At 41.2% G+C, this 20,745-nt stretch overlaps 1 protein-coding gene across 1 annotated transcript in view; it reads left to right on the top strand.

Annotated features, from left to right (window-relative positions):
• The window catches only part of coro7 (coronin 7), a 146,888-nt gene that overhangs the window by 42,047 nt on the left and 84,096 nt on the right, over positions 1-20,745 (top strand). The window contains exons 8-9 of the mRNA XM_084743947.1: positions 1,374-1,457; positions 2,884-2,966. Coding sequence (XP_084600073.1) covers positions 1,374-1,457; positions 2,884-2,966 — 167 coding nt within the window. The remainder of the gene's footprint in view (positions 1-1,373; positions 1,458-2,883; positions 2,967-20,745) is intronic.

The following is a 20,745-nucleotide window of genomic DNA, read 5'->3' on the forward strand; positions in this document are numbered from 1 at the left end:
ATAGGAGTTATATTTACTGCAGCATAATGACAAAGTGCCCAGTGCCAGGCTCCTGAACTGAACTGAAGCCGTTAGCTTGTTGTGCCTGTTGGACTCAAACATAGTCAGACATTACTGGAGTTCGTACAGTGGAGAGTCCTGTTACCCTGTAACCTATAGGACCTCGTGTTCAGGGGTGCAACATGGCAGCTCATGTTCTCCCCATTTGTTTTTGCAATTTGTCATCTGCGGCCCTTTAACAGTGACATGAGAATGAGGCAGCACACTCCTGTAGACAGGTCGTGAGTGTTCAGCCTCTGTCTTCTGGCCATACACAGGCGACCAGCCACGCTCCTCCAGGTTAGTGTGGCCATAAAAATGACAACAGTAATTTGGAGAGACACAGCGGACTGAGGGGCTAAAGGCTCCTGTTCCATGGAAACTTCATTGCTGACCTCTGTGCCTCATGGGAAAGCTCAGTGTAACTCTAGTATTGGTACACAGATACCGAGAGGCTCACTGACTGACTGTGAGTCATTACAAGTTGTTAGTACCTGACACATAAGCTCTAAAAAGCATGATTTTAGGGGTTTGTAAAGCCTGGGTTACTCAGGAACCACACTTTTAAGTCGTTTATTGACAGTCTATAAGCCAGCCTTGTGCATCTTGTCTCTTCTTTTGTCCTCACTCTCATAATTACAGTACAGCTATGGTTTAGCAACATAATGTTGAGTACAATGTCTACAAAATCCAGGACATTATCGTCTTACCTGGCCTTCTTCAACCTGCCTTCCTCATCTTTAACACGCTCTTTGCAAACAAGCACATTCTCTCATTTCAGCACTACAGTAGTTGTTTTTAGCTGTTCCCTCTGACAACATACGTCATTTGCATTTGAAGACCACCCAACAAATCCAGCATGGCAGTGCTGTTTGGACACATATTCCCCATGGAAACAGTACAACAAAGTCTCAGTATCATGAACACACACACACACACACACACACACACACACACACACACACACACACACACACACACACACACACAATGTCACAGTTTGGTAATCTTAGCTGCACTTGGGGCAGAAGTCACCTTGTCTGCTACATCAACAATAACAGGCGCTCCTTTCATGGGACAAGTCCTGTTTTGTCCGACCACAGGGATCTGTCAGAGGCACCTGTGAATAGTGCTGTCTGTCTTCTTTCCTTCCTTTCTCAAATCACTCACTCATCATCCCTCTCGTTATCTTACCTTACAAACTATGCCTCCAGGTTATGTTTAAAGTTATGGTTCATCATACATTGGTTAAAGAACCGTTAATTCAAGTAAGATGTATTTAATTTGTCTTATTTTGTCATCTGATTTAAAATTTTGCATTGTTTGTCTTGTAGAGTGCCAAGAGCCTTCAGAGCAACAAGGATTCAAGAATCCTGTGGACCAAAGAAGACTTTTTACTCACCACCGGCTTTGATATGGTGAGAAACTCTGAGGCGCAGCTCGTTAGGTGCACTTATACCTATCTTGCAGTCCTGCGTTTATCACATGTATTATTTAAATTATGTAGTGAAACAAGCAGGCTTGTATCTGCTATGGGAGGGTTTGACTTGTGTGAGTTTTTGGGGACCAACATAGATTACAGTGTTTTGGAACTGAAGTTGCTGTTAACAACTTTTTTCTGCCAGGGAGACGGTGTCTGAGAGTGAGATTGGACATCAGATGCGCACCAGTGTGCACATGCACACTTAAATTGTCATTTGTTTCTGGTCACAGATAGGCTCAGATTGTTATTCTAAGTGACTGACAACAGTATGGAAAATATTTCTACAGAGAGAGACTTTTTTGTTAAAGAAAAAGATACATTTTATTTCATTTAACCAGAAACCGCAGACTCCATTTAGATTTACAAACAGTAATTTTATCATTGCAAAACGCTCTTCATTCAGTCTTGACAAACAAAATAAAACTCACCGAAACTGTCTCGAACTGTCTGTTCATCTCTCCACTGTTTCAGCAATCACCAGCTCTGGTTAGGCCAAAATAAACCCATAATTCTCTGAGCGAGACGTAAAATATCGCTGTAAAATCCATGTATGGGCAGTGGCCGCTTCAAGTTTCTACATCACACTAGAATAAGTTACAAATTGGATCAGGATTGACATCCAAACTAGTTGTGATCTCGCAAATCATGCTCATAGGCCAACCCCTTAAAATCATTTTTCAACGAACACTGAGAAACTTTCCACTTGCAGTAGATGAACGTGAAAACAGCCTTTTAGTGTCAAACTCTCATCATTCTGTATAGTGAAGCTCAAAAATCTAACTGTAGGAACAAGAAGAAAACATATTTTTGAGTGAAGAGGGACTTTAATATTTTAGGAGGAATGAAAATGTTTAACCTGGCTTGGCTACTAAGTTGTTAGCCTTGTTGGTATTATAAATTAAATTAAAATTCACTGACTCTGTCTGAAATCACTCTCTATTTGCTCAAATCTTACAATATTTACTTTCTGCCCTTTCAAGTGTTGAAGTTCTAAAAGTTCTGTATATTGTGCCATCAAAAATGTTAACAATGACATGAAATATGCTCAATATAATGCACATACTTGGTGCAAAAAATCCATGCAATGCAATGTGTTGCCTATGCTTTTGAGATGAGAGTATACGTAGTATACATTAATTAATATTACCATCATGCATCACTGTATCTGTCAGGGACACTGATGGCTTAAAATCTTGATGAATCATTAGTGTAACTTCTTACTTATTCCATGCTAACTTAATAATTTACTAGTCAAACAATAGTGTGTATGCTCTACGTCTCATTTAACTTGTATCACTTCATCTGTTGGTATAAATGTTTATGATTTCAGTGCTTAACTTCTCATGTTGTTGTGTGTGTAGATGCGCAGTCGGGAGGTGAAACTGTGGGACAGGAGGAAGCTGAACTCTTCAGTCAGCTCGGTGTCACTTGGCACTTCCAGTGGGTGAGTACTGAATCAGCGTGCAAACACTGTCCCCCATAACTGACACAGTCGTGCCCATAAACTGTGGAATCAGTGGACACCATTAGATCACCCAGTGGTTTGTGAACTATTGTTTTGAAGCCTTGAGTTGGGAATTATGGGGGTTGCTATCCTGGGTTTTTTGCAACCAGAGCATGTGCAGTACTGATGAGAGCGTGGAGCTGGTGGGTAACATTTTGTGACTTGGGCAGTGCTTGGTTTCAGTAGGAAATAATGGCGGCCTGCCTGGTCACAAACCTTCTTGTATTACAACTAAACAGAACACCAGATATGTTCCTGAAAATATTTTAAGTGAGAAATGCAGTAGCAGAATCTTGATCCAGATTTGATCAATGCTTTGTAGTATGATTGAGCTCATTCTGAGGTCATTAATCAAGTAAGAAGTAAGGTAATTTTCTCATAACACTCCATTCAGTCTGACTTCTATTTGCAACCAGTGGAGTCACCCCCTGCTGGCCATTAGAAAGAATGCAGGTTTAAGTCACTTCCGCATTGGCTTCACTTTTCAGACCCTGAAACTATTCACTTCTTCTTTTGTCTATGGTCATGACACTGACTGTGTTGCGCTTTAATGTCTGCCAGTAAGATGGCAAAAGGTCATGTGTTGAGGTACAAAGTGTGTCTGTGTGATTTGACATACTTAGCACACAGTTTATGTGTGTGACATGTGAATATTGGTGTGTGGCATTTACATATATGGAATGATGTATGGAGGGCCTCCGCACATTGTGAAGCCTCCTCCCGGCTGAATGGCTGGACGGGCGTGCAGACCTCCCAGTGTTCTGACACTGTCCCTGCACATTCCTGTCATTTCCTGGGTCATAGTCACACACAGAGACTCCTATCCTCTCTGTCAGAGGAGGACAAAATGTGTGTATGTGTGTGCCCTGCATCTGTCCAGAACCAGCGTGATACGGGGTCAGGCACCAGCAGTAGACACGTTGACACTTCCCTTCAGCTTGTCGCTTTCTGCCTCTGACCTTCTCCAATCGCTCCGTTTATTTTTCCAAACGCGGCTGCCGAGGACCGGAGGAGAGCAGGAGTGTGGCCAGGCTCCACAGAGGACAGGAATGGAAGGATGGGAGGACGAAAGGGAACAGAGGGGGAGGGAGTGAGGGTTCCTTTTGTCAGATCCAGCTCATGCATTTTAGTACTATTATAAACAGGTTGGCGGGCCAAGTCATTCCAAACCAGAGCAGACCAGACTCCGCCAGACGATTCAGCATGCTGTGAATTAAATAAATTTATTATCATTATTATTACTGTAAAAAGGCAGAGAGGTAGCTGCACAGAGCACTCAGAGTAATACTTTTGTGACTAGGCCTATGGCACAGATTCCACATTTGTTCTTTGGCACACTGTTTGAGAGTTTCTATGTGCCCATATTTGGTAGCAAGGACCAAATAATGTGAAGATACGTCTACAATGTACAACCCTAATTCAAAAAATATACACTGCCATGCAACATGTTCCAGAAAAGTTGGGACAGAGGCATGTTTACCACTGTCACATTTTTTCTTGTTTTGAAAGTAAAATTATTTCTCATTCTTGCTTGACATCGGACTTAAGGTGCTCAACAGTCCGGGTTCTCTGTTGTTGCATTTTGTGTATTTTTTGTGGAGCCACACTGTTTTAACGCATGCAGAATGTGTCTTGTCTTGCTATTGTCTTGCTGAAATAAGCAGGGATGTGTCTGAAAAAGACATGGTCTGAATGGCAGCATATGTCGCTCCAAAACCTGTCTGTACCTTTCAGCATTAATGGGGTACTCACAGATGTTCAGGATTCAAGATGTTTATTGTCAAGTGCAATCATGTGAAAAACTCCATCTTTTATCAGTCAACCTGTTTTCCTTTTGAATGTTCCAAACAGGTGTTTTTGAGCGTTCCACAACATTCCCAAAGTCTCAACTTTTTTGAGTGTATATTTGAAAAAAACAGTGAAGATCATAAGTTTGAACGTTAAATATCGTGTCTTTGTATTGTATCCCATTGAATACAAGTCAAAAAGTATCTGCAAATCATTGCATTTTGTTTTTATAACATTCTACACAATGTTCCAACTTTTTTGGAATTGGTTTGTACTGTAAAAAGGCAGAGGTAGATGCACAGAGCACTCAGTGTGATACTTCTGTGGCAGCACAGATTCCACATTTGTTCTTTGGCACAGGTATTTGAGAGTCTCTGTGTGTCCATATTTGGTTAGCAAGGACCAGAAAGTGTGAAAGTATTCAACGTAAATCATGTAAATAGTAACAGTTTTTATTAGCCCACAACTACTGTAGGGAAGCGGTGTCTGAGGAATGTTATTGTTTCTTTCCTTCCTTTTGGAATCTGTGTGTGAGACGTTAAAGAGTTGACACAGTGGGGTCCTAAATAACAACCTCCTCCAACACTCTCCCTCCTCCCCCTGCCCTTGTGCTCGCCACTCATCTCCATTTCCTCCACTTCCTCCTTCATTTGAGTGAGACAGATAGTTGCCTGTCTGAGGGCCTCTTTAGAATCCATCGCATTGTTTGGTGCCAGCATACTTTTCATGGTTATGAAGGATATGTGATGCCACTGATGCCACATTTCTTTTACTTATTACCAAAGCAAATATGTCTTTTGTGATATTTACCTAGATGTCTGAAAAAATCTCCACAGCATGCTGAACAAATAGAGCACATCAGGGACTTTGTGGTGGCTAAAACCACAGAAGACAGTGTTAATTAGTAAATTTTATTGGAAGGTTTGTCTCCGTGGTGTGTCTGCTCTTAGACTAGAGGAATGTCGAAGTTTAGTCAGAGTCTGAAGCCGTTGTTTTGCGGTGGGTGTGATGATGGTTCAGCTAGAAGAGAATGTGCCAGCACTGTGAGGATTTTTATCAAAATGTCCTGCTCATCTGGTGACAAGCTGTTAAATCTTCCTGACGTCTCCTTACTCAGACTCTGTCTGGTTTTCTGCGTTCCCGTCCATGCTTCCGTAAATCAGCAGAAGAGCACACCATACTGGATTAATTTAATAAATTTAATTCACTTTGAATTTGAGAGGAGCCCTTTGGTTTCCTGTATTTTGATACTAGTTAATTTGAAATGCTGTGATTTTTCATTGAACATACAGTAATTGCTTGGGTGTGTGCAGCAGTATGTCTTCTATTAAATCACTTAAATCATGCTATCATATGCCGGGATGGTGTGTCAGAGAGCTATCACTCCCAAGGCCACATCCCGTCCAGATGCCTGCAGACCAGCACTGATATAAAACAGGTAGACAGACAAATGACAGATGAGACCTTGCCCTCTATCGCCATTCCGCTTTTTTCCCTCATTTCTCATTTCTCACGCTTAATAGACCAAAATATTGCCTTCATCCATCTCTTTCCAAACTCTTCCTTTTCCCCTGAATTCTCTTTGTTGAGCCTGAAAGATATCTATTAAAATGTCTGAAAGTACTTAACTCGATTGTTTCTATTTTTCTCTTAAGGAGAACAGTTATATTAGACTTTGATACAAGAAGTTTGATTTTGATTTTATTTTCTCATTTGCATCAAGCTCTTTTTAATCTCCACTAATATGTACATTTTTAAGTTTTGACCTCTGTTAAAAGGTCTGTAAGGGACCCTTTATATTAATGAACAGCATTTTATATACCATCGCATCCCTCTCCTCACTAGGGATGTCAGCAGTTACCTGTTAATAGTTTAACCACTGAGAATATTTTTGACTGGTTACACATGTCGGTATGTGGGTAAAATTGCACACACACTTCACTTAAGGCTTCTCCAGTCAGAAGGTGAAAAATGAAGCTCTCTGTGGAAATATATTCTCCAGAAACGCAGTGAAGTAGAATGTAAATTATGTGATGCTACTCCTCAGTTTATTTGTAGTAGTGCTCGCACTGTGTCGTTTATATTTCTGGAGACCCACTTTTAAAAAATCATGAACCGCTGTGATCCAGTTAACAATGACCCTTATCTTGGGAAGAGCTAATTTGTGCATAAATTAAAATCCTTGACCACTTTTACTGCCGCTCCTGCATCACCTTATATTGTCTTGACATGTGTTGAAAGCATACTTGTGTTAAGTACTTTATAGCTTAAACGAGAAAGAGACGTCCTCAAATGTTTTGTTTTGTCCACATCTCAGAGATACTCAATTTACTGTCATAAAGGAGTAAAGAAACAAACAAACGAAAAAATAAATAAATAAATAAATAAATAAATAAATAAATAAAAAGTAAAAATCCTGTTATCTACCTGTTGATCCCCACCCACTCTCTGGAAATGACTGCTGTAATTTACTATATTAAGAACAAGCAAGAAGAGGGCACGCCTGAATACATTATACCATCAAGAGCTGCTGTGTAAATGCTTTAAAAAACACTTTGGCAAGAAGGAGGGTGAGCTAAAAGTCACCCCAGTCAGAACAGATAAGGCTGCTCTGACCAGCAAGTGCTGCACAGCTCTCACAAAAAAAAAAAGACTAGTTACTTGGCTAGTTACTGGTTAATTGGTGTTGAGTTATCAAAAACAAAATTAACTGAAACTGACACGCCTACTTCACACTGTGTATTGGCGAAAATCTGGCGATATGATATGTGTCACGATACAGGTAGTGAAGATAACAGTTGGAGGTTCAATCATAACACAAAAAGAACCACATTCACTAATCTTTGCATCTATTACAAAATCACAATACAGTGTTTTTGAGAATCAATACAGTAAACATAATATTGCGATACTCAAGTGTGTCGTTATTTTCTTACACCCCTACTTCACAAGTTACCTCCTTTGTCCTTCACCAGCTTCCTCCGAGCTTCTTGCCCGGTTTAAACGCAGCTTTGACTCTGGTCCCGTCTGTGTTTTTGACCCTGGCTCCTGTTACAGACCAAGGCTCCGTCTCTTGTCTGTTGATCTCGACAATGGGAAGCATCCAGAACACTGTCAAGAACAAACAAGGTTTCAGGAGTTAAATTGGGGGTAAAATGTAATTGCAATTTCTTATTCAGTCATATCCATCTGAGTGCTGACCAAATACTTTATGAAGCTAAATAGCTCCTAGACGTAGTCTGCAATCAGCAAAAGCTGATAACATAAATGGCTGGCCTGTTTCTAAGTAATCAGCAAGGTCAAAATGTTTGTTTACTCAGTCTCGCTGTATCTTTTTATATCAGTGTTTTATAATGTAACTGGGGGATAGAGGCTCGTGTCTGGGCCTCCTTCCACTCATGCTAGCCACTGTTTATTCACTAAGCACTGCAGTTCCTATCATTCAGTTGTTTCCTTCAGCACTGGGCTGTCCTCAAGTTCCCTTTGTCCTACAGGGTTTTAATTCTTTTTTCTGGTTTGTTATCATGGTGGTTTTTCTGTGGATAATTTTGTTTTAGTTAAGCTTTGCATCAGCGCATATCTCTTGTGTATGACTAAATAGGTATGAAAAAGACAAAATGCAATAATCAAAAGAAGACCTTGTCTCCATTTTTCTCTGCACTTGATAAATTTGAACTGTGCCACTCTACATTAGCGTCTGAGGAAGGTCAAAGTCAAACATGCATAGCGGGGCATTTCCTCCTTGTCATTTTGGGGCTGAGGTGCATGTAAAGATGGATTTGTTCTTTTTTTTCTTGTCTGTTTTTAATTAAAAGGCCCGTGGTAAACATGGTGTGTAATCGGAGCAGCAAGCTGGTTTGTATCAGGTTAGCTGTACTCGTCCACAACATTCAGTAGGACTGTTTTCTTTGGAGTGTCACAACATAAAGAGGCCCGGGTGCGTGAGCCAGTAAAATGGGGTTGTGGGTGGAATATAATTTGGATGGAGAATAATGGAGGGGAAATGTTTATTTTTTGGTTGGGGTTGAAATGGAGACTGAAAAATTGAGGGACGGAGGGTGATGAGTCTGAGAGGGGTGTTTTTAACTGTGCAGAGGTAGCTATTACTGCATGCCCGTTTTCCATGCAGGCTGCAGATCTGGACATCGGAGAACAGCGTGGAGCTCTGTGTACCGCTCATACTCTCCCCTCTATAAACCTGAATTATAATAATGAGTTTAATTGGGCCTCTAAGCCAGCTGCAATCAGTGAACTTTACAACTGGGCACGATTGCAACCAGCTTGCCGTGTAAATGTTTGAGACGTGATGATAATTATCCATACTCCCCCACTTGAGCAGCTACACACACAGATTCACCACACTGAGAGTTAATACGGCAAAGTCTCGATGTCGCCTGTGTAGTAGCTTGTAATCATATCATAAAGCTGACAATGAGTTTTGTGAGGGTCAGTTGGTTAAGATTCAGCATGACGAAACTATAATCTCAGAGATGGTTCTGGTCTTAACCCCTCTAATTGTCCTCAGTCACTTCTATTACTCTACCCCTCTTTACAAGCACATGAATAAATGCAAGTGGACATATACAAACTGTGAGGGTGGGTGATATGGACAATATTCTATGATTGTATATGTACTTTTACCAGCCTAGAGACGTATTACTACTGCCGACTGTCATTCACATGTTACGTGAGAAGGTGGTAAGCAGTCCAGGCAACTGGATTCACAAGATCACATAATCGTGTGAGAACGATCGAAATGATGTTGCCAAATTTCTATCAGTGGACACATTTCTGTTGTTGGGTGTAGGGGTGTCACAATTTCAACATTAATTCTAAAATCAATCAAAATGAGCTTTCAGTTTTGTTAATCGAAATCAAAGGCAGGGTCGTGTTTCTTTTTTCTGTGCACATGTTTTATGCACCAGCCAAACAGCTCTCATTGGACTGAATGGGCGCCATCTTTGCATACGCTATCTAGTTTATTATGATATATCTTTGGTTTCTGCTGGTAGCATTTATGCTATCCGTGATAAGTAAGTTAGTGTTTCACACAGCAATGCTATGAAGAATGCCTGGAGGATGCTGCAGTAAAACTGAATGAACAGGGCCTTTTTATTTCTCCTTGAAAATTTTAATGAAAGTTGTCAGGGCATAAAACCAGTTATCTGTTTATCTTTATAAATCAGACTCGATAGTCTAACAGTGGCATTGCCAACAGTGATGACAAAAAATGTTTAAATCAAAATGTGACCTCAAAATCGAAAGTCAAATCAAATTGTGGATTTGGAGAATAGTCGCACAGTATATACCGTCATGTTGCTCAACCCTGGTAGGCCAATACACACATGCATCTGCTATTACTCCTCATCATGGTGCACCTATGCTGCTCTGTCTTTTTCTGGCATGAGGTTGATTAAAACAGATCGCTGTGACCCAGTGCCCGCCAGTATCCTGTCAATTGGAGAAGACATAAGCCTGTCCCTGGAGAGCCGACCCCACTGTTTTCCCAACCCAGTCACGGGTTACACAAAGAACTCGCCCTCTGAGGCAAGCTTTGCTGACAGACTGTGCTGTTAGCTGACAGAGAGGTTTTGCGGTGGATGCATGGGAGTGCCCCAGGTGTGATGTACGTACTCACACCCTCTATTGACTGTCCACAATCTATTTCCGTGTGTTTTCCTACCAGGGTCGTGCCTGGGAGCAGGGCCCAGTCATTGGGTGTAATTGAGCCAAACTCCCTTTAATCAGACGGATTGAGAAGAGGCCTGTGCCCCAGAAGAGAACCAGGCTTGCAGAGAACAGTCCCCCCTTTCTCCCACCCAACCCAGGCACTCTAAAATCAGTCCCAGATGAAGGCTTTCCTGTGGGGATTAGGTGCAGCTGCAGCACCGCTAACCAAACCAGACCAAAAAAAAAAAAAAAAAAATGCCACAGAATGTTTGAACGATAGTTTGACCTTGCTTCTTTCTCATAGTTCACTTTCTAAGAGTGAATGGAGCTTAGATGTTTTGGTATAGCTCTGAAATTAAGGTGGAGGGAAAGGCAAGACTCCTATACTGTTCAGTCGATCATCACGGTCAAGTCAACAGTTCAGCCGTTGCACCCCCTCTCTTTGGCCTTGGGGGAGGGTATAGGGTAAAGATGTGACCGCACACGCTCTGTCAAAGAACCTGAACTCTGCGTTCTGACAGTTGAAACATGGGTGTCTGGAATCTGTTAGTCATTTGGGGTTTCATTTTGTGATCCAGTGGAGGGGGAGTTTGATCAGGAAAAGAAGATGAAAAAGGAGGAGGAGGGAGCTCTGAAATCCCCTCTTATATCGACTCTATGAGCTTTTATGGGCTTTTCGTGGAGGCTTATGTGACAATCCCAACCTTCTGTTATTCCATAACACCTCATTGAAGATGTCCTCTGCTTCTCTTTCAATCCTTGTGATCGACTAACAGAGCAAATGTCCTATTATTCCAGGGCCCTACTAACCTGTCAAAAATACTGCTGGTATCCTTCAGTGAATCCTTTCTTTATCCTTATCTGGCTACCTATTAGACTTTCTGTCTGTTACCATTTGTCCCCCCTACTCCTCCTGTTTCTCACTCTTCTTTCTTGCTTATCCTGCACAGACGAAATGGAAGGAGGGAGCTCTTGAAGGTGCTGGTGTCTGGGATTCTAATTAAGTTTTTTTAGAGCAAAGCCTAATGGAGCCTTTCTGAACTGGTAAAAACACATGGAAGTATGTGGAGCGTTTGGCAGGGGATATTTAATATAATTCACAGAGGGTTTTGATTTCATCCCGCAGGTATGTGCTCAGCACTCCAGGGATCAGAAGGACCCTTTTGTGTGAACTCGCCACAGAAGGAAAAATACAAAAAAAAAAAAAAACTCTCCCTCCCACCTTCAGCTACCTCCTTCCTTCCTACCGCCCCCTTCTCTTCTTCCATTCACCTTTATTTTCTTTTATGGTTTGGATTATATTTTCTGAGACTAAACTGGAGATGATTTGTCAAGGGAAGCTGCTCTGCATTACGTGGCAGTCGAGAACGTCTTAATGCTGTTAAGGTAATTGCGCAAATGACTCAAAGCTGGATGGCTTTTTCTGGAACTTCACTCTGATCTGTCTCCGTTTTTGGAGTTTGAGACAGTGTCAGACTTCACTTTCCATCCTTCACAAAAACAGCAGCGGAGTTGCACTTGCAGCTGCAGATATTGCTTTTCCCCAACATCTGGAAAAACGTCTTTTTTCCTTTTTATTAAAAATGCACTGGCAATAACATTTGGGATCTTTGCCCTACCGAAAGCCTTCACACTACTTCAGGCCATCCCAAGTCCATTTCAGCACTTTTCTCCCTCTGCAGGGTAGGAATCCAGTAACTGATAGAGATGTGAAGAAGGCTGGGCTGGCAGAAGATGCAGGGTTAAAGTGGAAACAGCACAGGCCATTATTCACAATACATTGATGCAATGTTAGGACAAGAATAAACACACTGCTATTAAGTATCAGTGCAATGGGATACTATTTCAAGAGGATTTGCAAAGGCACATTTAAGGAAATCTTCCAAACTAGTCTTAGCTTTCGTGAAAATCCACAGGGTTTCCTTAGCCCTATTTATTAAATAATTATCCTTAAAGGGATAGTCAGATTATTTGATGTAGGGTTGTATGTAAGTGTATTACAGTGGATGGTGGTCACCCCCAGATTGGAGAAGCCAAGAGGAGTATCAGCACGGACGCTAAGCAATCAATATCAGTTTCTTCTTTCTTTCTTCCTTCAGTGTCTGCCGTCAAACAGCCTTTTCTGACAGGAAGCCACCGTTATATGAGGCAAATATTGCTCTCTCCCAACCACCCAAAATCCATTAGTGAAATCTGTAATCTCGCCGAACATGGGAGTTGCTGGTCTGCCACTGCCCTGACCTGTTATTTTATTGTATTATTATTCCTTTTAAAACACTGACGTCATACAATAAAGCAAATAAACTAACAAATCGAGGCAGCGGTAGAACAGTAACTCCCATAATCCGAACTATCCCTTTAATATCTCTGCTGTTTTCCAGGCCCTCTGGTATCTTCATTTCATCTCGCTGTTAATTTACTTTACTGTGTATTATTTTTATTCAATTTGTCTACCATGTCTTGCTGTCTTTCTTTTATTATGCATTCTTACATACTGCCTTTTTTCTTCCCCAGCTCTCTTTCAACACATGCATTTGTTTTATAAGGCTCATGATTGTCCCTTTCACGAGAATCAGGAACCGTGGCGCGGCAGTGCTCCCGTTTTTAAATCATGCCTGGCTTCTGGACGCCAGTCACCTCCTGGATGCCTGCCACTTCTCTCTGCTGTGGTAGAAAGAGCAATTGAACGATGGAGAGAAGTGTGTTTCCCATTAGTAGATGGTTTCCTCTGCCCTGCACCCCACCCACCCCCGCCCTGCAGCCTGGCCTCCACTGCTGCCTCTGAGACTGCTGCAGATTGGCAGCATGTCACTGCACACCTCATAGCCGTACAAAGAATATTGTAGCTACAAAGGGAGTGATAGAGAGACTGAGATATCGATGCACACAGACAAGCAGGAGCTGCTCATACCCACATAATTCATATGTGCAGACACATAGGAGAGACAGAGAAAGATAAACCCTCTTAAATTGCACAACTAGTCCAAGATAAAGCTGAGATAGAAGTTGCAGTAGTCCAAACTTCTAATGATTTGTCAACATGGAAGTCCATTTGATCAAAAGTGGTTGAAGCCTCCAGTGCAGTCTTTAAATATTTGACACATTTGATGTGCTGGCTCTGTACTCTGGAGAAAAACAGTGACTCAAGTGCTGACTTCTAGCTTTAATTTAAAGTTGCTGACATCCACATCTGATGAATTGTGTGGACCTTTTTATACTTACTTCCTCAGTTTTAGGGGACCAAACATAATATTTTGGCCCTAGAAATTGATTTTTTTGTGTGTGTGTTGGATCCTTGACCTGCTGCGTGATGATGTGTTGTCCAATGAATTAAGATGCATTTGCTTACATATGAGCAGGCTAGATAATTTTGTATGAGTCTGCATTCTTCTCGCCACTGCTCTCAGAAGTGGCCAAGGCAAAGTGCCACCTTCCCCATGCTTGACAGACGAGGTGGTGTTTCTTGGATCATGAGATGTTCCTTTTTTCTCTACGCTATAATCTTCCCATCACTCTTATTGTACAAGTTGATCTTGTCTCATCTGTCCATAACACTTTGCTCCAGCACTCAGTAGCATAGTTATTGTACTTTTTGTGCAAACTTAAACCTGTACCCTTTTTATCCTTGAGCTTATGCTGGTGTAGTCCTCTCTTGAGTGTAGTTTTTGACACATCTACACCTACATGCCCACTAATTCAGCTGCAGTGGGCTTTTCACCGCTACAGCTGACCTGTCGCCAAATCCCGACATCTTTAGATACTGTTGCTACATCTGTCAAGATTTCCATTCTTAACATCAAAATTGGCATTAATTTTTGAAACGCTAGGTCTTCGATTTCAGAGAGAAGTAAGAAAAGAAGCTTCTCATTTCTAGCTGATGACTGTGGATTTTGTTGGCTCTAGCGGGTGTCATAAGCGTTGCTAAATAATGTAAGATAATGCTAATGATTACACTCCTTGAGGCAGCTGAGAAGTACATCTCCAGCACATTTTTTATTGGTTCCATCTAACACATTTTAAAACAAGATCCCTGTAAAAAGGTCTTAATATGTGAAGTTATTTAATGGCTGTGTACACGATATAACATTAATGCCAAAAGACTGAAGCTAAAGCTAGCTTACATCCCAGCAATTGTTTGTGGATAGTGTAAAAACAACATGTAGCATATATGTATACGTTACATGACAGAAATACACTCACAATCGGGGGAAAAGGAGGTGTAAGGATTAGATTAATTGCAGCTGACCTTGAGATAGTCACCCAGCCAGATCACTGGGGTCTGCAGTTGCCTCAGGAAGAGAGCTAAGTTAACCCGGTTTGGACCTAAGAGAGCAATCCAGAGAGAGAAGCATTTATTATGCATCAGCCCACATCCTCCTCCTCAAACCGACGACATAACTAATCCCAGTGTGTCCCAATTTGCCAAACCATGACCATGAGCCTCAAGAGCCTTATAAAACAAATGCATGAGTTTGGCAAATGTTGTGGTATCAAACACAAGTTTGGCTGGAGATGACGTTACTGCAGGTAGTAAGCTTGTTATTGGGACATGCTAATGTTTGCAGCTTACATTAGAGCAGATACAGTCAAAGTTTAATCAATCCTCACACATGTTTTTGTGTTTTACGTTTTTGAAAGACTACAAAAGACTCCAAACACATGAAACTCAAAGTATCACTCTTCTTAGAGGCAAATGCAACCGCTTCAAAAAGCTGACAGGCATGTGGTGCCCAGTTATGCTTGCTAATCTATGATTGGGCAATTGCTGTCCAATCATAGATTAGCTATGGTCTGCCAGGCTGCTTGTAAGTGCAGAGTTAAGGAGTGCATTTTTGATACCTGAAATGTAATAAATGATGTTGATTTTGACACACCTAACTAGCCTAACTAAGCCCTTTTGCGCTGCGCTCCAAAGACAGTTGTGCAACCTTGGTACCTCAGTCAACTTTCTCTTTTTCCTGTAAAAGTGACATATAGGTCACATCTTAAGTTAGCTAATGTTTTTTGTTTAATGTTTTTTGTTATTCATATTAAAGAAGCAACTGTAGACTACAATTAAAGTAACACATCTAGAATCAACGCTAACCTTAATTCTTTTGTGAACGAATCATTGATGATGTGAAACACACCTGCTGAAGTGACATTTAAGCAGCCAACTATCCAATTATGCTTTGCACTTGGCACTTGAACACCATAGTCATCGTTTCATTTCAAATCCAGCCCTTAAAACAAGTCCAAAAACTTACAGCCTATCAATATTGCCAATAGTGATGCCAAAGCTAATCTCTTAATATCTCAGCCAATTCCTTTTCCCATGTGGAAATGGTCTGTATAACATCAGCACAGCACTCATCCACATCTGGCACAAGAGTAAATCCAGCCCAGCATTGCTTCTCTTTTAAAGTGAATTTGAGTGAGCAGACTTTTCCTATCGTTTAATAGAGAGAGCAGGCTAGGTGGATTGTCTGCTCATTGTATTCTCTTTTATGATCATGTTTCCATGATAGAAACCAGTCATCCTGGGCCGGTCATTGGCAGACCTGCTGTCTGAAAAGGAAACAGAAGATAATTCTTTATCAAAACGCCTCCCTGATTGGTCGGGGGCAGGTGGGCCACATGTGCTCCTGGCTGATGTCACTTCCCATGTGGGCCCTATTTGTCTGCCTACACTGTGGAAACATGTCAGTGTCAGTGAGGCAGGAGTAATATGCCACGCTTAGTTTAATGGGAAAAGTGCTCAGGCATGCCACTGCTCACTGTCTCTGTGTGTGTATGTGAGTGCTTTAGCTACATAACTTCTCATATGACTGCTCTTCACTGTGTTTCATTTGTTGATACACCAACCAGGTTGGGACACTGTATAAAGTGTTCAAACTTTATTGCTTTTTGTAAATATACACTGATTCTGAATTTGATGCCTGCATCATGTTTCAAAAGAGTTGGAACATGGGCAACAAAAGACTGGGAAAGTTGTGGAATCCTCAAACACCTGTTTGGACCATTCAAAAACAGATCAATTGCTAACAGGTGATGGTATTGCGATGGGGTACGAAAGGGGCATCCTCCAAACGTTCAGCTGTTCACAAGGAAGGATAGGGCGAGGTCCACCGCTTTGTGGAAATGTGTCTGGGCAAATAGTGCAACAGTTTAAGAACAATGTTTCTCAACACAAAACAGCAAGATATTTAGGGATTTCACCGTCCACAATCCATAATATCATAATATCAATATCAAGAATTTAATAAAAGTTTGGGTATTGGACTGACCTGCCTGCAGTCCAGACCTGTTTCCCATTGAAAATGTGTGGTGCATTATGAAGTGCAAAATATGACAATAGAGTCCCAAAACTGTTGAGCCACTGAAGTCATATATCAAACAAGAATGTGAAAGAATTTCACTTTCAAATTTTCAACGCTTAGTGTCCTCATTTTCCAAACTGACTGTTGTTAGAAAAAATGTGATGTATCACATGCACCTGTCCCAACTTTTATGAAAAATGTTGTTGGCCTCAGAATGTGTACATTTACAGAAATTCAAAAATGTTAATCTGTTTGAACATAAAATATATTGTCTTTGTATTCTATTCAGTTGAATACAAGTCAAAACGTTTTTGCAAATCTTTGTGTTCTGTTTTTATATATGTTTTGAACAGTGCACTAACTTTTTAGGAATTGAGGTTGTATATACACACATGTGCACACACACTGTGTAAAGTAACAGGGAAAGGGCTGAACTGCCTGTCAGGTCTCTCTCATCTCTATGGAAATGTTATGACAACAAAAGCCTCTCTGCACCTGCGTGGCCTCCCTGTTTTTCTGCGCGAGGATGTGTGTTCGTCTGCAAAGGGCACTTGGCATAAGCAGATTAAAAAATTTCATCAAAATGTAATTGGTGGTGGGAGAGTTGGGGAGGCAACGGTGGCCAAGAAATAATTTCCCCATTGTGCGAAGCAAGTTCGAGTGGGAGCGGAGAAGAATAGCTGAAGGACCCTCGGGGGGAACACCAGTCGGTCTTTAGTCTGTGTGCTCTTGAAGAAACGTCTGCAGACTTTCCTGCTTTAACATAGGCTGAATGTCCTCTGTTTGAAGCCAGCTAACATTATTTCAGCAAGGTCAATTAGTCAGTCAGCTATTGTATGTCAGCTTTGTGCGAGGCTGGGGGAGCAGGGGGACTGAAGAGCTGGGGACAAGCGGGAGGCAGAGTCTTGTAAGAGTTGGGAGTGTAAGCACTCCATTGTGTCTTTGCTGTCTTTTGTGTGGTACTTTTTTTTGCTCTGGCCACAAAAGATGATAGGGTAAGCAGACTTTATCATGATTGTTTATTTAGAGAAACAGTTTTACAGCAAGTTTAAGACATTCTTAGTATGGTACAAGAGTCATTTAGAAAATGTGGTTTCAACTTAGTAGCTGTTAAAATGTGGTGTTTGGGTGAAAATGAACCTGCCAGTGTAGTTGCTGTAATCACTGGTGCAGGCAAACAGACCTACATGGATGACTGTGAAGGGGTGGTTTGCTGTAGTGTGCTGTCTCCCATAAAGTCTATGGATTTTTTCGCCCATAGCTCCCACTGAGAAAGTCTCCTGAAAGTGGTTCCTGTCCTGGTCCATTATCTATTGAATGTGTGTGGGGACGAGAGACAAGAGATTTTGCCGGTAACCCTAGTGCAGGGGCACTCAGTGCACTTTGCGCGTGTGTTTGTGCGTTGAGGGCATGTGGGGCACAGGTGTCTCTCACACAGCTGCCCAACCATGAGTTGGAGGTCCTGCATTCCTGCCAGCAAGCTGGATCGGTCAGTCAAACACTCATACATGCATTCTCATACTACATGCCACACTGTTATACACACATATAACATGCCTGGACGGATCTTCCATTTCTTTGTCTTTTTCAGCACACGCAGACCATCGCCAAATAGTATTCATCATCACTCAGCAGGATTTGACAGGTGGAGTGACATAGACTTAATCATCCATGTCTTTCTTTAGCCATGCGTTCAGGCGCCTCATAGGTGATACTTTAGCAAGACAGTACACTTTAGAACAAACAGTATGAATTCCATTCTTTTTTTCTTTCTTTGTTCTACATGCTTAGTTCAGTTTAGGGCTATAATTAACAGTTCTTTTCAACATCGATTAATCAAGGAATCAAGGTCATTTAATATCATCATACTACACAGGGTTGTACAATGAAATAAGAGCTGTAGTTTTTTCATGCAACATATGTACAGAATAATTAATTAAATTCAGCATGGAATGGGATAAAACAAAATAAAATAAAACAATGGCTAGACTTATTTACATACATATGTATACATATAAATGTGCAAACCTGTTTATTACAGCAGCTCTCACCCTACATGGCTCTTCCAGCCGTAGCCTGACATTTTTACAGATGATAGAGAGACCACTGATGATGATGACAGCAGCAGCATTCAGGTTAGAAAATTTGACAAGTTTGAAGCTGGAATTTTTGCTCTTATTTGTACTTTCACTGTTATGTAGTGTAAAATTGTTGTAGTTAGGTTAGGTTTTATTTATCATGTGAATATGGACTGTATACAATGATCGCTGGTGCAGGGATCAAATTTTCGACAACATTAATCTCTATCAGCTCTCTTCTTTTAGTTTCAATTTTATTTCCAAACTGGGGCCTAGTTTTTTGTCAAAACAGACATTGTAAAGCTGATGTGACCACTCAGTTTTGTACCTACATGTTTACTGTATCCTGCTGTTTTTCCTTTCCACTGGGTTTCTTTATTAGCCAGCTGTGTGGATTGGGTCTTGACGTGAGGGTGAAAGAGCAGCTCCCTCACAAAGCGCCTTAGACAAACATGTTTGACCAAAAGACCAGCCTGGAGAAAAAAGGGAGGCCCTGTTACTGGGAAGTATTTAAAGAACCATCCTTAGAGGCCAAAGGGACAAAGCTGGGGAGCTGCTGGGTCTTTCTGTCTGACCTGCCTGTGTGGTGTTCCAGCGGAGCAAACCTTTCATTAGCACTGGACTGAAAAAACACAGGCTTGATGGACGAGTGGCGATAGAAATTCATACACACATGCACTGGTGAGGTGGCCTGTATTATTCTTAACTGTTCTCCACACATCCTGGCCATCATAGTCCGTCCACGGTCCGCTGCTGCTGTGAAACTGTGGGGACTCACAGCTGTGAGCTGGCAGCCTTTGCTCTCCACAGTCTGATAACTACTGTGGAAACTAACACATGCATATAAACACATACAGTCAATCATTCATTTCCTCTAAACTTAACTGCGTGTCCAGCACCAGCGTTTTGTCATCAGATGTCTTTACACTGTGAAGTGAGTGGTGAACATGTGACCTACTGTCCTTCAGAAATGACACTCTGTTGTTCTTTTTTGGGTTGGTTAGAGAAAGAGCTTGTGTCTCCACAATGTTTTCTTGTGTTCCTCCTTGAGCAGCGTCTGTCTTCGTTCTGGGATAGTGTTGACTGGAGAAAGCACCATAAGGATGTTTCACAACTGACTGTGATGAATTGTACGAATGTAGATAAGCAGACACACTTTTTGGACAGCCTCTCCTCAAATGTATTTCACTTGGTTGTACACATGAAGTTAAAAACCTGGTTAGTTGCTGCATTGAGCTAGCATGCTTGATGGGTTGTTGGTTTAGTTGGTTGGTTGTCCCCAGACTCAGGGAGGCTCACACAGGCATGCAAGATGAGTACAACATTGTAATTAGACAATAACAAGTGACAATGAATCCTACACTGTAACTGTCAATTGTCTGTAAAAAAGGCTTCATCGACTTCCTGCCCTCTGCCTGCTAGACTCCCGTAGCATATTACTTTAACTGTAATAAAAAATCTTCTCCTTCTACAAGCTTACTGATGATTTCTTAAGACTCATAACACTTATTTATTCGGCCAACATTCAGCATTTATTTAAATTCTAATTAACATGAAATGGGAAAAAAAAACAGCACAAGCTACTGGCAGGAATGGAAGGTAGAGGACACTGCTGCTGTAGAGTTGTCAGAAAAGAGAGTATTTAAACTTACCATGTTTTCTTAATCTTTGAGGATGTCATATTTTGGTCATTTTAGTGATCAGTTAAGGAAAATGCACAAAATTTATTATAATAGCCTTGCATCTGATTTACTAAAGGAAAAACAGCATAAAGTACTGCCCAGTTTGTAATGAATATCCAACATAAATAGATATAAAAAGTATAAAAGAAAGTACATAAAAACTATATCATCGCTCATTGTTATATTTCATTATTGACATCAC

The sequence above is a fragment of the Lutjanus erythropterus genome, chromosome 19 (assembly GCF_056507025.1).
Source record: "Lutjanus erythropterus isolate fLutEry1 chromosome 19, fLutEry1.hap2, whole genome shotgun sequence".
NCBI classification, from domain to species: Eukaryota; Metazoa; Chordata; class Actinopteri; order Lutjaniformes; family Lutjanidae; genus Lutjanus; species Lutjanus erythropterus.